Source organism: Polypterus senegalus, chromosome 3, assembly GCF_016835505.1.
Source record: "Polypterus senegalus isolate Bchr_013 chromosome 3, ASM1683550v1, whole genome shotgun sequence".
NCBI lineage: Eukaryota > Metazoa > Chordata > Cladistia > Polypteriformes > Polypteridae > Polypterus > Polypterus senegalus.
In genome coordinates, this window is record NC_053156.1 from 261945679 (window position 1) to 261963462 (window position 17784).

Sequence of the window (17784 nt, forward strand, 5' to 3'; positions counted from 1 at the left end):
GAACCGAAATGACGCATCAGACTGGAACCGGAAGTGACGTATCGCGCCATTTTGGATTTGAACTGGAAAGTGTTTTATTTTTCTTCCGGTTTTCTGTAGATAGAAAGAGGTTCAGGTAAGTACCACGTGATAAACCCTTGTCTCGCGAGATTTCACTCACCTTTAGGCTCTTTGACTGCCTCCTACTACGCAGTGTGACATGATCAGCCCAGACCCATCCGTCGGGCGATCTGCACCGAGAGGTCGTGGACCCGGAGAGAGCATCTGCGTTGGCCTGTAAGGAACCCCTACGATAAGTAACGCTAAAACGGTATGGTTGAAGATCCAAAACCACCTTGGGTTCAGGAATTCATGTAAACACTGGGACATCCCCTCACAGAATCCTTAAAACAGTAAAAGAAGGGAAAAAAAACCTAGTGTGTGGTTTGTCCATCAGGAAGCGCCAACACATACAGCTTGCATTACACTAGTATACTATATATATATATATATATATATATATATATATATATATATATATATATATATATATATATATATATATCTCAGTGCTTCCCAAACCCAGTCCTGGGGACCCACTGTGGCTACAGGTTTTTGTTCCAAACAGCTTCTGTTCTTAATTGGACTCCTGGGTTAATTAAATGAACTGTTATTTCCCAAGTTCTGTGTTTTGGGATGATATACAAATTAGAAAACCAGGTTTTGTAAAAAAAAAAAAAAAAATTAATTAAAATTTACAAAGCAGTTATATGGCAATAATGGCTTTTTCTTCTTTTTAATAACATTTTCATCTTGAGTTTCATTCTACCTTTCTAGGTGTTCTAACTGTTTAATCCATTATTTACTAATTAGTGGATCTGACACTAAAACAGTTGCAGCCTTTGATTATTCAGTGTTGTTTTCTTGGGTGTCTGCTCTGCTCATTTTTAATTGTCATTAATAACATACAATGAAAGCGGAAGACTGCAGAGAGAAAGGGACAAATATAATGAAATCAACAAAAGAGTGTTAAGCATTTAAATCTATAGCAAAAGCAGAAATATTTCTAAATGTTTTATATATGTAAAATCATGTTGCTCTGCTTTTCTGAATGTAGAATAAGAGAAGAGAAAAAAATACCAGCTAATTAAATGAGATCAGTGTTATCAGGTGTCGTCACTGATTATGAATTTATTTGGAACAAAAACCTACAGCCACAGTGGGTCCCCAGGACCGAGTTTGGGAAGTGCTGATATATATATATATATATATATATATACTATACTACACTATACTATATAATACACTATTTACTCTACTATATACCTGTACTGTATATAGGGGACACCACTACAAAGATCAATCAAATCAAATGTTTTTATATATTACAGAAATGCTGTCTGAGTCCTCAAGACTGATTAATATTTCTTCCGGAATAGAAGTAGGTGGGAGGTGATGAAAACTGGGCAGATTTTGTTTAGCAAAGTTTCTAATTTGGATGTAGTGCATCTCTATCTTGAAGACCTTTCTAGATTGATTCCATATTATGAGTGAATGAAGCACAATTGGGTTGTTAGTATATTGACGATGCCTTGTATTTACTGGGGTACAAAGCAAAGAATATAAAGAAGTACTGCAGGATTTTATTTCTATTGCGGACCATTCCTGTGTATGTTAATCTATTTCTGTAAATGTCCAGGCTTTTATATTTTTACCCAGTAAAAAAACTGAAAGTTAGGTAGAGCTATGCCACCTTCTGCCTTAGGTCTTTGTAGGGTCACCCTTTGGATGAATGGATATTTTGAATTCCGAATAAATGAGGTTATGATTGAATTTAACTTCTTAAAAATGATTTGTTAATTTATATGGGAATGCTTTGAAACAGAAAAAGAAGCTTAGGAAGAATATTCAATTTGATAGTATTAATTCTTCCAGCTAAAGTGAGATGAAGGGAGCTCCATCTATGCAAGTGTTGCCTATGTTTTTCCACGCAGACATCAAAATTTTGTTGATAAAGAGCTTTAAGTTTACTTGTGATGTGTACCCCCTACTTATTTAAACTGATCTGCGATGAGAAAAGGGAAGGTGTCCAATCTAATACTGTGTGCTAGAGAGTTCAAATTAATTTTGAGTCCAGAAATCTTTTAAAATTCTGCTAGTTCTGTTAGGATTGTAGGCACAGTATTTTGTGGAGCTGATGTATACAGTACTGTATCAACTGCATATAGTGACATTTTCTGTTCAAGTCTTTCTCTGATAATCCCCTTTATCTCATAAGCATTTCAAAAGTGAACTGCCAGTGGCACAATGGTGATTGCAAATAGCAGTGGTGACAGAGGGCATCCCTGTCTAGTACCACATTCTAGTTTGAAGTAGTCTGAAATAATGTTGCTAATACAAACTGAAGCTTCTGGACTGGTATACAGTAATTTGAACCATGCACATATGTTTGGGCCAAACCTAAATCCAATGAAGTGAAAAGGTAGATCCATTCAACCACGTCAAATGCTTTTTCTGCATCCAATGATAATAATCGAATCGCAGTTAGGAGACCCGGGTTCACTTCCCGGGTCCTCCCTGCGTGGTTTTTGCAAGTTCTCCCCATATCTGCATGGGTTTCCCCCGGGTGCTCGGGTTTCGTCTGCACGGTCCAAAGACATGCAGGTTAGGTGCATTGGCGATTCTAAATTGTCCCTAGTGTGTGCTTGATGTGTGGGTATGTGTGTGTGTGTATGTGTTCCCTGCAGTGGGCTTGCACCCTGCGGTGGACTGGCACCCTGCCTGGGGTTTGTTTCCTGCCTTGCGACCTGTGTTGGCTGAGGTTGGCTTCAGCAGACACCCGTAACCCTGTAGTTAGGATATAGCAGGTTGGATAATGGATGGATGGATGATAACAATCTCCGGGGTGTTAGACTTTGGGTGAATTTATTACATTAAACAGGTGTTGAATATTAGAAGCTACATGTCTGCCTTTAATAAATCCAGTTTGGTTTTGTGATATTACCGAAGGAAGCACTTTCTGAATCCTTCTAGCTAGAACTTTTGAGAGTATCTTAACATCATTATTTAGAAGTGAGATTGATCTGTATGATGCATATTGTAATTAGTCCTTATTTTTCTTAAGAAAGACAGTAATTAATGCTTGGCGAAAAGTTGGAGGAACAAATTTATTGTCTCTGGCTTCTGTAAATGTTACTAATAAGAGTGGAGCTAACTTAATTGATTTTTTTGTATAAAATTCTGCAGGGTAGCCATCAGGGCCTACTGCTTTCCCACTCTGAAGTGAGTTTATAGCATCTAATAATTTTGAGAGTGCCAGAGGGTTATCCAGTTCCACTGCACTGAGAGTATCTAGTTGTGGTATCTGTAATGCATCCAAAAATGCATTAGGTTGTGTCTTGTCTTCTTTAAACTGAGTAGAATATAAGGACTTATAGTAGTCTCTAAGTGTGAGCATTATATTTTTATGATCAATTCTTTTTTGTCTTTTTTATGGTTTTAATAAAAGCACTATGTTCACTTTTGCACTTACCCCTTGCTATGATTGCATGTTTTGTCCTCATTTCCTGGCTCATCCCTTGCATACGTTATTGGAGGTAGTGGGTTCAAGAGGCTCCTGGGATGCAACTGGGTGTGTGCTGCACAGTCATAGAGTGTACTAAAGTGATCCAGCCTTGAGGAATGCTGCCACCTGTTGTGTGGGGGAATAAACTGCTGCTGGTGGGCTTGTGCGCCTGCTCCATCCATTATGGCCTCCTGGATGGGTATACATGCTTCCTCTGTCCTGGCCAAGATGCCTGTCATTCCTTCCTGGCACCTATAAAATATAAGTAAAAATTATTAGGAACACCATACTCATACCGGGTAGGGCCTCCTTTTGCTCAAAACAGCCTCCATTGATGTTAGAAACATTTATTTGAGATTACGCTGACATGATTAACATGCTATCTGTGCAGATTGGCCAGTTGCACATTCATGTTGTAAATCTCCCATTCTACCACATCTCAAAAGTGTTTTATTGGAGTCAGATCTGGTGATAGGAAAGGCCACTGAAGAACATTGAACTCATTGTCATATTCACAAAACCAGTTTGAGATGGCTTTGGCTGTGTGACATGATGGATTATCATGCTGGAAATGGCCATTAGAAGATGAGCAAATTGTGATCACCATACTAAATTTGGGATCAAACAAACTAAAAAAATGGAAAGAAACGACAGAAGTTATATGTAAATAATTTAATAGGTATTGTTGTGTACTCTACATACATGTTTAAAAATCTTAGAGTAAATATTTTCATGTTAATTTAAGAACAATATTGTATATATGAATAAATGTTTCAATCAATCAATCAATCAACATTTATTTATATAGCACATATTCATACAAAAAATGTGGCTCAAAGTGCTTTACAAAATGAATAGAGAAATAGAAGACACAATAAAATATAAACATAAGTCAACATTAATTAACATAGAATAAGAGTAAGGTCCGATGGCCAGGGTGGACAGAAAAAACAAAAAAAAAACTCCAAAGGCTGGAGAAAAAAATAAAATCTGTAGGGGTTCCAGACCAAGAGACCACCCAGTCCCCTCTGGGCATTCTACCTAACATGAGTCAAACAGTCCTCTTTGTATTTAGGGTTTTCATGGAAGGACCTGATGATGATGGTCACGTAGACTTCTGGCTTTCAGTCCATCAATGTTTGATTTATTACATTTTATTTAAATTTCTTTTCCAGTTTCTACTAAAATGTAATGTGATGAAGACATTGCAATTATATTTTTTGTTTCATTCATGAATGCAAAAAATAACTATTCACAATAAAAACACTTTTTCATGAGTTTAATTTTGCAGATCTGTGATATTAACATAAAACAATAATTTAAACATAATTGACATTAAGGAATACATTTTTAAAAGAAGACAAAACCATAATCAATAATATTTAGAAAAGAAAAACAACATTAAACAAAAAGAAAATGCAACTTGACCCGGAAGGGAAACATCACTATTACATAACTGCGGCAAGCTGGTATTACAACAATATAAATGCAGCAAAAAAAAACGTTTTAATAGATAATATGTCCAAAAACATAAGCAAAGTTCAAATGTGAGTGCTTGCAAAATAATATCAATACAACCTGGGTAATACTCATCTTGCGTACACTACCAGATGTTTGTCTTGGTATGGTCCAACATGGCAGCAGAAATGACCCCTGAGGATGGTGAGAGCTCCATTCATATTGTCTCCGGAGACAGAGAGAGAGATTGCAGTATACAAACCTACACTTTATGACAGCTCTACATCTACTGACACATTTCCTGGGCACCTTGTGTACCAGTGTGGGACCATACGGCCGTCTTAATACATGGGCACTGGCCGGGGGCCCCAGGAGCATAGGGGTCCATGATGTTTCTGATGCCTTTGTATGTTTCCATTTTGCTATCAAAACAGGGGCCCCAGGGCACTACTTTGCCCAGGGACCTATGCTGCTGTTAAGATGGCCCCAAGGGCAGCATTCACCAATGAAACAAATCTCCCCAATTCTAGCCCAGCCTTTATCCCCTTTGGTTAAAGGGTGCTTTAAAGTTTATCTCTCCCTTGCATTCCAGACTCTCCTGGCATAGTAATGGAGTTTCATCTCAGCCAACTAAGGTTAGCTGACCAGCCAGCTTCTGAGATCTATACTAGTTTTAACCTGTACTAAGTAAATAAATTGGTTTCTGATTTTTTTCTTTTCTTTTATGCACCTACTTTTTTAATAATATTATTACATCATTCTCATGATTCAACCTGAGGTAAATTAGTCCAGGAGACTGAGTAGCCATCTTGGAGGTCAACTCACCTTTTAGTGGAAAAAACACAGTCACCCTTTAAAAGATGGTGGAGACTTGCCCTTTGTAACCATTTAGTGTAGATATTTAGCTATGCCTGAGAGACACAGGGTGCAGAATCTGGGTGGAAACTCGTGAAATATCATAAAAAAATCTAAGGCTGAGAAGTGAGCTCAAAGTTCTAAAATGTTCATTCGGCTAACATGCTTTGGAACAGAGAGGGGACTCCTCAGTTATTTTAAGCCACACAATCCAAATTAAAAAAAGAAAATCATACAGCATGGTGAGTTCAAATCCTCATAAATATGAGCCAGCCATTGGAAATAATTGTGCAATAGTCCTAGACTTGTGAAGCACATTGGGCCAGTGTTCACTATAAATTTAGCTTGTCTGTATCTATTATCTAGACATTGATCTGCAGACAGTGCCATGATGGTTACCTTTGATGGCAGCCAGAACAAGCCGTGTGCTGCGGATTGTTGTTCTTCGTGCTAATTTTACTTCCAAACTGCATTGCAGGGCTACAGGATTATTTTTACCCCCAAATTCAGGGGAGATCTGCTTGAACAGATGATGCTCCAATAGGCATCTTGGAAATGTTTCAGACAAATACTTACGCTGTGACGGCAGCACACGATGTGCACAGGCAAGATGCCTAAATGCGAATGGGACACTTCAGGGGATTTGGGCGGAGGAAGGCCACTCTCAATAGGGTGATCTCAGTCCACACGGCTTGAATGGAAATTATTTTTGGAAGTCTTTGCTCTTGAGCTTTTTACAGTCTTCACATCATCAGGAAAATTAATTTTATTGCTGACACTGCAGCATACCATATTTCTGTTCAGGCAGCTGCCTTTGTGGAGAGCCAATATAGAAAAGTTTATTTCCTGCAGTTTGGAGCCTTTTTAATTTCTTTTCTTAACTCCGTGTTTCCCTGGTGTACCACCGTGCCTTCAAGTTTTGACCAATTCCATTTATACTCACGGCAGATTTCTGCCTACAGCTCGACTCTTCATTAAATTGAGCACGTTGTTATTTTGTTTTTGTTGTGATTTTTGGTGTGCCAAAACAGAAATTTTCCATTTACGTTTGTGTTTCCTGTTTATTAGAATTCAAAAAAGATGTCTATCTTTTATTTACAGGAGCTGATTTCATTTCTTACATTTATTTGATTAAATTTTCTTAGTGTAATTCTTTGTGGCACGGTGGCGCAGGGGTAGCGCTGCTGCCTTGCAGTTAGCAGACCCGGGTTCACTTCCCTGGTCCTCCCTGCGTGGAGTCTGCATGTTCTCCCCGTGTCTGCGTGGGTTTCCTCCCACAGTCCAAAGACATGCAGGTTAGGTGCACTGGAGATCCTAAGTTGCCCCTAGTCTGTGTGCTTGGTGTGTGTGTGTGTGTGTGCCCTGCAGTGGGCTGGCACCCTGGCCAGGGTTTGTTTCCTGCCTTGCGCCCTGTGCTGGCTGGGATTGGCTCCAGCAGACCCCCGTGACCCTGTAGTTAGGATATAGTGGGTTGGATAATGGATGTGTAATTCATTTGATAATGAGGGTGCGCGGTAGTGCCATGATTAGCCCCACTGCCTCACAGGCTCAGTTCATATAATTGTCGTAAAGATGCGTGGCTTAGGCTGATTCCCCCATTGTCGGTGGTCTCTGTGATGGACTGGCACCCTGTTCTGGGGTGGTTCCTGCCTTGTAATCAATGTTGCTGGGATAGGCTGCACCCTCCATGATCCTGAGCTGGATTCAGAGGGTTTGATAAAAGATGAATATATTTCTTTAATAATGTATTGTTATTAAAATAACCACTTGTAAATACACACACATATGAATGGGAGGGAGCTGACAACTCTTTGGGATAGTAATTACATTGGTGTTTTTTTTTATTGTCTGTTAATTCACATTAATACAGGAAACATTTAAAAGCAGTTTCAAGTTCAGGTCTGTGCAACAACGACTGCTTATAATTTGTTAGTTTTCTTCTTCTTTTAAGAATTCATCTTCTTGTGGTGCGGTGGGCTGGCGCCCTGCCTGGGGGTTTGTTTACTGCCTTGTGCCCTGTGCTGGCTGGGATTGGTTCCAGCAGACCCCCGTGACCCTGTGTTAGGATATAACGGGTTGGAGAAATGACTGACTGATCTTCTTGTGAGCGTATTGTTCCCGTCATTGCTTTTATGCCACAGGAGTGACTCAGAGTAGTTATGTAGATTATCAAATATAAAATGGATATTAAAAATCAAATCCATTTAATATTCAACTAGATACAGGCAAATATTTCGAACTAAACAAACAGCAGTAGGAGGACATGGAGGCGCAGTGATTAGAAAAGTGACTTTGCTGGTTTGTATCCTGGCCCAGCACTCTCTGCAAGACCCCCAAATAGTCCTCTGAGTGACTCAGCTCCTTAATGGAGAATAGACCATACTGTTACATAGTTAACTCAAAAATGACAATAAAACATAAAGTACACATACATACAGATCCTTACATAAAAGAGATGAATTGACTGAAATAACAATAAAAAGAATTAAAAACAAAAATATCACAAAATATTGGCCATTAATTAAATCATCATAAAACAAAAATATTTTAACAAATTCTGAAGAACATAAAGACCTAATGGCACAGTCAATAGGGATTGTGTAGCTTGGACATAAACATGGGAAGCACAAGCTCGGCTCCCTATAGATCCTGTAGGTTTGATGGCCACGTCACGTGTGGATTCTACCATCAATATGACGTGCGGACATACAGTATGGCACAGACCCACCAAGCACTCCTTTAATGATGGAGCTCTAAACACGCCGTCTGCAGACAGGATTAAGGAGTGAAGGGCGTAAACTGGTTTGTGTTTTCTTGTTCAGTAAAGTGAACTTTTAATATATTTGTGTTTATAATGCGCCCAAAGACTGGCAACATATTGCATAGTTGGCCATTTAAATAAACATTTTGCGGTTTTCTGTGCACATAACAATACTTCTATCTCTACTAATGGATATGCAGGTGGATCTACTGTGACAATTCCTGTTGTGTTATTATGGAGTTCGACTGATGACTAAGGCAACTTAGAAGATGAGAATTGTGTACAATATTTTCCAGCTCTTTATTTTTCAAATGGAGAACAGTGGAGTTCAGCATCATAGTCTGTATCTTATAGTCAAACTAAAGTAAGAATTACATTTTCAAGTTTGGTGCTTGAGATCAATCACATGGCCTCCTGCGGAGGCAGGCAGCAAAACAACATGGAGTGTGATACTTGTAATGTACGTCAAGTAGGAACCTTTACTTACGCTGACGTCACAATACACTAATTCTACTCGGAGGTGATGTCAAACTTAAAGACTGCGGCTTCTGATCTTGTCACCCGAGTATGGCAGATTACATGATTACATGATTGTGTTACGAGTTCTTAGTAAAGTATCGTGAGCTCACTTCTTTTTTCAGAGCTGGTGCCCATATGAAGGGTTTCATTCACAGAGAGTTCAGTTGCAATCTCGTCCTTTTCTCTTTATTCCATTCTATCGCGGTACATATTTTACAATTGAAAGTGGGGAACCAGTAATCATGTGGCTTGAAGTCCAAAGCCCTGGCCATCAGAACAAACTGTCTAAATGCTAAATACAAACTCGCGAGATTTTTAAGGCTGTAATTATTTTTAATTGTATAGATAATAATAGGAATTGATAGAAAGCAATCCCTATGGGATTCCAAAAGATGCCTTCTTCGCATAGCATAAATAACAGAAGAAAATGGAAAAAGGTAGAGTGCTTCATCATCCACGATGTATAGTTCAAAATCTTTACTGGAAAAGCCAATGGAGACCTTTCTCTGGGGGTTAGGGTCAAGCTGAAATAAAATATGCGCAATTCATCCATTGTACTGTACTTTAAAGCTCAGGGTCCAAAATAAGAGACGTTTCATAATGAGATTCAGTCTCATTTAGTTAGGTTAAAATGTCCATTAGGAATGATTTATTGCTCTTTAATATCAGACTGTAAATGAATCTTTCATTTTGTTCATGCAGCACTGCTCACAGTTAAAGTCTCGTACAAAAAAAAAAGACAGATTTAGTGCATTGGCAAATCATAAAAAATGAAATACAACATAAGGAAAACAAAGAAGAACACTTGTGAATTTTTGATTATTAAAATTATTTTTATCGTTTTGACTTTTTTAGATTATTAAAATAAGATAATAACATCACAATTGTGAAATAAACAGGTTACAAATAATAAAAAGAAATGGGTAGATTAGTAGAGGGCACAATTCAGGAATGTGAAGGGGGTATGCGGTAAGTCAGTATGGGTCTTTTCTTATTATTTTCACTCTAATTTAATTCAAAATTTAGATTCAGAAGTACCTTGTAAAATTTGACATGCCAAAAGTAAAAGTGAAAGTGTAAACAGTTAAAAATTATTTAAAGCCAGTAGTGCTACTTTGGTTTGAGGTTAGCATTTAAATCTGGCAGATCACTTGGCACTTCAGCAATACTCGATAGCAAATGGAGATGATTTAATGTGCTTGTATTCATGAAATCGAAATCAATTAGCAGGTGGATTGATAGAACGTGGAATGTTATAAGTGAGGAGTGAAGAAAATTGGGGATTTTTTATCTGGCAAAACGTCTTAAGATTGCAGGCTAAAAGTGAAGTTTTACCATTTTGTTATTTCTTTGTCCCAGTGTGCTTCATCCATGCCAGGGAGCTGAGCCACCTGTAACATTCAAGAAAAAAAACATCAAGTAACATCAGTTAGCCTGGCAGCTGTTTCTCTAAATCTCATACAGTATTGTTTTTTCTGGGGGTCTCTTCCCTTTTGTTTGAGGGCACTAACAGTTCATAGATTTTTTTAGTTTGATTGAGAATGTTTTGTTATACTACGGTGGGCTGGCGCCCTGCCCGGGGTTTGTTTCCTGCCCTGCACCCTGTGTTGGCTGGGATTGGCTCCAGCAGACCCCCGTGACCCTCTAGTTAGGATATAGCAGGTTGGATAATGGAGGGATGTTTTGTTATAGAGAATGTACAGATGTAAAATTATTGCAAAGTGATTTTTCTGTTTGATTGGCTCTCCTTTTAAAATAGCATCCTGGTTTAGATTTCTATTTACTGTTTAATTTGATAATTCCTTCATTTCTTATTTGTTTCGCCTTTTCAATTTCCTGATTTTAGAGGCATGCATCGTCTTTTTTTCTTTCAAAAATTATAACAGGAAAAATCAAAAAAATTAGTCTATGAAAGACAGGCGAGGACTGCAGCATCAGTATTTGGGAAGACGAGCACTGCCATGACAAAAGCTAATATCCATCCATCCATTTTCTAACCCGCTGAATCCGAATAGGGTCACGGGGGTCTGCCGGAGCCAATCCCAGCCAACACAGGGCACAAGGCAGGAACCAATCCCGGGCAGGGTGCCAACCCACCGCAGACAAAAGCTAATACCCAAAGTCAAATTCAGAAGTAGAATTCTATTCATTCTTTATCTTTCAATTGCTCTAGTCCCTAATCCAAAGCACTGGTGCCAGTTCATCTGCCCCACTATAGTTTATAATGTCCTGCATTCCATTGTCATTAATGTGGACTGACAGCTCATCATCAGTATGGCAATGCCAATGTACGACAATGCAGGAAACGGTGGAGTCCACACAAAAACATTAAGCAAAATGGTAGCATGATGACAACACAAAATAAATAACAGCAGTGCTAATTAAACTAATGATAATTCAAAAAATATACCAAGATGATGCAGAATAATATCCAACAAGAACCTGACCAGCAGGGGCAAACAGTAAATGAAATGAGGGGCCATGGACAGAATCTGTGATTCATCTTAACACACTAAAAACGTGACGAATGACTAAGAAGAAGGTCCCTTCATATACTGTATCGCCTTCTAAAAAGTTTAGAAGACATAATGGAAAGAAAAATTCAAATCACACAACAGAGTTCAGATGTAGAAGACAAAATACAACAGAGAGAAGTGTTTAAGCGTGATTTGAATTGGACATTAAAGGGACTTTATCTTCAGACCGCCACACAAATAAATATGCTTTACCTTTAAATTGTGACAAGTAGTCTGGGGTGTGGAAACCAACAGCCTTTTAAGTAAACGGAGAATTATGAACATAATATGCTATCAAAGGAGAGGCCAGTAAATCCAGGGTTTTTTCCTTATGCTATAGTATTTTGAACTAGTAGTCAGCTGAGACTTTAATCAGGAAAAGCCACTTGAAAGTGAACTGTAAGTGATGAAGGCGAGACAGAGAAGTGTTACCAGAAGAAGTCAAAAGAATAGGAAGCAATAACTGTCACAAAGAAGAAGAAGTGAGTTTTGTCTTTCTTGTTACAAAGAACAATATGCCTTGTAACGCCCTACCTGACAGTAACACATAAGCAAGGCTTGTTTAGGAATGCCATTGATGTTCATAACTAGAATAACAGATTGATAAATCTAATTTGCTTTGGCTCATCAGTACTGTATTATTTATAATTGGTAGAACAATGCAATCAGAAGGCAGACTGAGTAGAGAAGTAGGCTTCTTGTTTTACACATAAAAGTTCCTTTATATATTTGTGACATTTCTATTTGTTGTCAGATAAATGCATCCATTTCTAATGGATTTCATGTTACTTTAGGGGTGAAGTCATTCTTGGAGGTCACTTCCCACTTGCACACGTGCATAGTTACAAACCCGCCTAATCTAGCTCAGGATTGTGGGAAACTGGAGTCTACGCCAGCTGCAGTGGGTACAAGATGGGAAACAATAGTAGACAGGGATACTCACACTCGGTGACACTGTGGCCATCAATGTGGGAGGACAAGTGGAGTACCGAAAAGAAAACCACACAGGCGGAGAACTCGAAAACTCCTCACAGACGCCGACTCAGTGAGGCAGCCGCATTAAACACTGACACCATTTGCAGTATCGATAATTTCTAGTCATGCTTTATTCACACTGTGTTTGAGAAATAACATCAAAACACCTGTCTAATTTCGTAATCTGCATTCAGTGTAAGCGGATTCTTTCTTTGCTGCTATATATCAGAACATAATGAATTAGCTTTAAAACATGCTGTTTATTAATAACATTAATAAATTTGTTGAGATGTCAAATATGTAATGAAAACAGAGCATGATGACAAGCATAAGACACCCAGCTTGGTATGCCATTACCAATATTTAAACACAGTACCAGCTTTGAGCTCTTGTATTTTATTTTTATAAGACACTTACATAATGTATATTGTATTTAGAGTACATTATCTTTAAGCCAAAGAGGAATGTACACTGTTATTCAACTTGTTTTATTCTTTGCAGCCCATTTGCAGGATCCAAAGAAGTATATCAAAACTTCCCATTTGAGAATGGTAGTACGGCCACAGTCATTGAGCTGGAACGATGTGCAAACCTGCACTGCCATGGGAGGTCAACATCATCAATCGAATGCAGAGAGAAACTGGTGGCAAGGAAAAAACTCTACATTGCATCCTTAGTGTGTTTAGTTTTCATGATTGGAGAGATTGTAGGTGAGACCCTCGAGTTATATTTACCATTCATACTTGAGCATGCTTGTGTTGACATACTGACGTTTTCATTGGAAGCTTCAGAAGGCATTTTTGAACAGGCTGTGATGACATTAAGTATACATGTGCAACAGCAGCGTTACATCATGGGTACCAAGGTATGTTTGAATAAATGCTAATAAATGTACCAAATTAATTAGCATTTCGCTTTTCATATGCACAAACAATCATGGCAGCTTTTGTGTAATTCTGCCTTTGTATAGTAATACATATCAAGATTTTTTAATGTAGCTAAATATTTAACTATTGAGAACTGTATGTCATAAATTGCAGATACAACTCTGCCTTGGGTATTAGTTCTTGTATGCTTGTAATTTTTAAAATAAAATAGGTGCAAATATCCAAATGCATATGCTACTGCATTTTGACTGTTTGCTTAAACCTGCAGGCAATTCAACCTGGGTGTGAAACAGGGGGGCTAAAGGTGCTGGTGGTATCTGAACTCAACCTCTTCCTGCTTGGCTTATAGAGAGAGTTGTATATCGAGAGAGTATAGATGTCCAAAAATCAGTCCATACAGTAGTGTCAAGACACTGCAGGAAATCACTCAATCAAGAGCGTTATCTTATATAATATTTCTTATACACACAAATATATGGAGAGTAAAATGAACAGGAAATTGAGTTAAGTGAATAACGTCTACATTTTTTTATTTGAAACTAAACACATTGAGTCAAATGAAGTAAACAAGCTGCACAGATAGAGAGACTGGCAATGGAGTCTCTTAATGTCTCTACACATGTCGACCTTTACAGATCTATTGTTTGTGCTTTTCTTTCTTTCTCTTCACCATCCAATATGTGGTCTTGTAGGGCAAGCAAACTGTCAGCTACCTTCAGTTTTGAATTTCTTTGATAGTGTTTGTGAGCATGTGTGCACATACCTGCAAGTGCCTAAATGTGTGCCTCCGTGTGTATATAAAGAAATGATCTCAGAAGCTACTTGTGCAAAAATGTAGCAAATCAATAGTCCTGACCCCCATGGCTAAATGGAGCAGACTGCAAACATCCCAGCTAGATTAAACAGTGTGAGAGATAGGGGGCGCTGTTGTCCCCTTGAACCCTCGGAGAAGATGCCAGACACCAGATAAAAGTCCCAATTAATTTATTTTTACAATAATAATGTGCACAAAGCACCCTCCACTCCACTCCCAGAAGCGTTGTCACCCTTCCTCCCAACTCAGCTCAATGCTGAGATCTCCACAGTCCTTTTTAAAGTCCTTGACCCGGAAGTGTTTCTCTCTCTCTGTCCATGTGACTTTGCAACACTTCCGGGTTGGATGAAAACTCCTTTTTCTTCAACCCGGAAGTACGTCATTTCTTCTGTCCCCATGGCTGGGACGTACTTCCGGGCTGTAGGGAAAATATTCCTTGAGTCTCCCTGCGGTGTCCTCTGGCGGCCCCCATGGTATCCAGCAGGGCTGTGAATAAAGACTCCATTGTCCATGATTCCCTGCTGGAATTCAGGGCACCTCCATGCTGCAGGGAGGGCTCCATCTGGCCGCCTGGGGGTATTGGCTGGGATGAACTGCCGGCCATATCCCACAACAGTTTTTACAGCAGTTATTGTTGGTGGAGGTCAAAAAGTTCTTTGAACGATAACGAGATAAGTTCTGGATCACACTGGTCCATAAAAATAGGCCTGGAGACTCTAACAGGGCAAAAACAACACAACTTGTTTGAAGAAGGTAGGTCAATGTTTTGGGGATTTGGTACATGAGTTTCTGCATTCAGAATGGATATCTCAGAAGTCGCTCACTCTAACTTTTTAGATCTTTGCTGGGATGTAGTCATTCAGGAGCTTTACACAACGCAAAAAGGGCATAATTTTCTGAAAAAATTAATCATTTTGCAGTTTGAATATCTATTTCTTTTATAAACTGACACACACACATACCATGCTAAAATGAAATTTTCATGACATTTTGAACATAGCAGAATACGAATCTGAAGTTAACCATGTGTTAACATTGAACTAACATTACTCACACATTCCAAGGAGTTAACTATAGATAATAATAACATTTGTATGAAATGCTAGAGCTGCTCGCTCATGTATTTCAATTTTCACACACTTCAACATCAGCATATTAACATCTTCTATGCTTTATCTGGAAACTTTCTGACTTTGTTCACTCATACTATACGTCAACGCACAAAGTATCAGGGAATTATATAAGAGTTCACTTTCCTGGAGTTCTTGGCCCAGCCCTGTTCACAGATGCAAGTGCACAATTTCCCTGTAAGTTCCTAGGAAGGCCAGCATATACTATATAAATGAATGTATGGCACATTTCTAGAACATTGTTCTTGTGTTGTTGTTGTGTGTTAGCTTAGATTTTGTTAACAGTGCTAAATTTCTATATATGTATACTGCCCTTGAATTTTAAAATGGACTCATCCTGTGTAAGTAGAAGTTAAATTGAATTGAACTGAACTGATCATCCAGCCATATCATGTTGTATAGCCACAGTACCTCTCCTGGCTTATGTTTCTATTTATTTTTTCAGATTTTTTTTTTGTTTCCGTTAATATTGTCCTGTCCACTTATCCATCCATCCATTATCCAACCCACTATATCCTAACTACAGGGTCACGGGGGGTCTGCCAGAGCCAATCTCAGCCAATACAGGGCACAAGGCTGGAAACAAACCCTGGGCAGGGCGCCAGCCAGCCCACCTCAGGACACCCCCCACACACCAAGCACACACACGGGACAATTTAGAATCGCCAGTGCACCTAACCTGCATGTCTTTGGACTGTGGGAGGAAACCCAAGCAGACACAGGGAGAACATGCAAACTCCATGCAGGGAGGACCCGGGAAACGAACCAGGGTCTCCTAACTGCGAGGCAGAAGCGCTACCCACTGTGCCACCGTGCCGCCCCTGTCCACTTATTATTTATTAAATGATGTATTTTCTGTTAACATTCCTCTATTTATTTATTACTTAGTTCCCATGTTAGTAATAATAATAATAATAATAATGCATTTTATTTATATAGCGCCTTTCCCATGCTCAAGGCACTTCACATTTTAACAAATGTTAGTACTGCATGGCCTGTTATATTCCTTGTGTTTTGTGGGCAGATCTCCAAGAGACAGAGCCACCCTGTCTTAGATTAATCCTGTTCTCCCCTTTACTCTTACCACACTGGCAGATACTGTAGTTCAGAACTTCCCCTTTTCTGTGACATCTGTAACCACAGGCAGTTAGACAGAGTAAAAGAACAGGCTGGAGAAAGTTACACATTTACTGTATTTATGTATTAGTGATAATAGGTTTTATTATAACTAGTCCAATATAACAGCAAATCAGCCTGATAGTGCTAGATGTGCAGTTTCAGGCTGCCTGTCAACTTATTTATACTTCATCCTCTAACTAGCTAGCTCAACATCTGAATTGGGCCAAGCAGCCTGTCTGTCTCATTATGGCAGCCAAGAGAGAGTTGGCATAGAGAGAGAGAAACAGTAGCAAAGAGATCACACTTACACCAGTCCTTTGGTTTCTTGTCACATGTTATAGACCAGTGGGGTGTCATGGTACAGAGTGGCTCTCCTGATTCAGCAACCAATCCTAATCAGATACAAACCCAGAGTAAGCCAACTCTCTATTTTAGACCAGTTCTTGTTTCAGCACAGTCCCATTCCATTGACTAACTTGACTAACCTTGTTGCCTTTTCATCTCAGGCTGTTATGGCTAGGAGTCCCAAAGCACCAAACTCTCAAAAGAACTTCTAGAAATGCCTACTAAAGGGGGAAATCTCATAAAAAAAACCCAGCTAAACACAAAAAGGGCCTCACAGTTTCTTTATAAAATATAAATTATAGATTTAAAACATATAAATATAGATTATATAGATTACATAGATTTATTCTTCACAAAATAAATATTCTTCAATAACAATGAAGCACCATGGAGCACAAATAATAATAATAATAATAATAATAATTCTTTGCATTTATATAGCGCTTTTCTCACTACTCAAAGCGCTCAGCAATTGCAGGTTAAGGGCTTTGCTCAAGGGCCCTACAGAGCAGAGTTCCTTTTGGCATTTATGGGATTCAAACCGGCAACCTTCTGCCAGTGCAGATCCCTAGCCTCAGAGCCACAAAGATAATAGGATTTGCCCAAAACATTAAGGCAACTGAATTCAACCCAAAGTCCCAAAATAAAATCCCAACTACAGAGTGAAATGTCAAAAATCCATTAAAGCACAAAGTACACTGAATTCTCAAAAAAACACAAGAAAACATTCCTACATGCATTTGAAATGAACAGCCAGGAACTGTGGAAGACCCTCAGGATGTATAGGATGGAGAGGAGTACCTGGCAGTGATTGCCAGGTGGCACTGCCTCTTTGGGGCTCACTCACAAAACATATGGGAA

General features: G+C 38.9%; 1 protein-coding gene across 1 annotated transcript in view; it reads left to right on the forward strand.

The window, feature by feature from the left end:
* The window catches only part of slc30a2 (solute carrier family 30 member 2), a 135729-nt gene that overhangs the window by 54783 nt on the left and 63162 nt on the right, over nt 1-17784 (forward strand). Inside the window, exon 3 of the mRNA XM_039749018.1 lies at nt 13130-13338. Within this exon, the coding sequence (XP_039604952.1) occupies nt 13130-13338 (209 nt within the window). The remainder of the gene's footprint in view (nt 1-13129; nt 13339-17784) is intronic.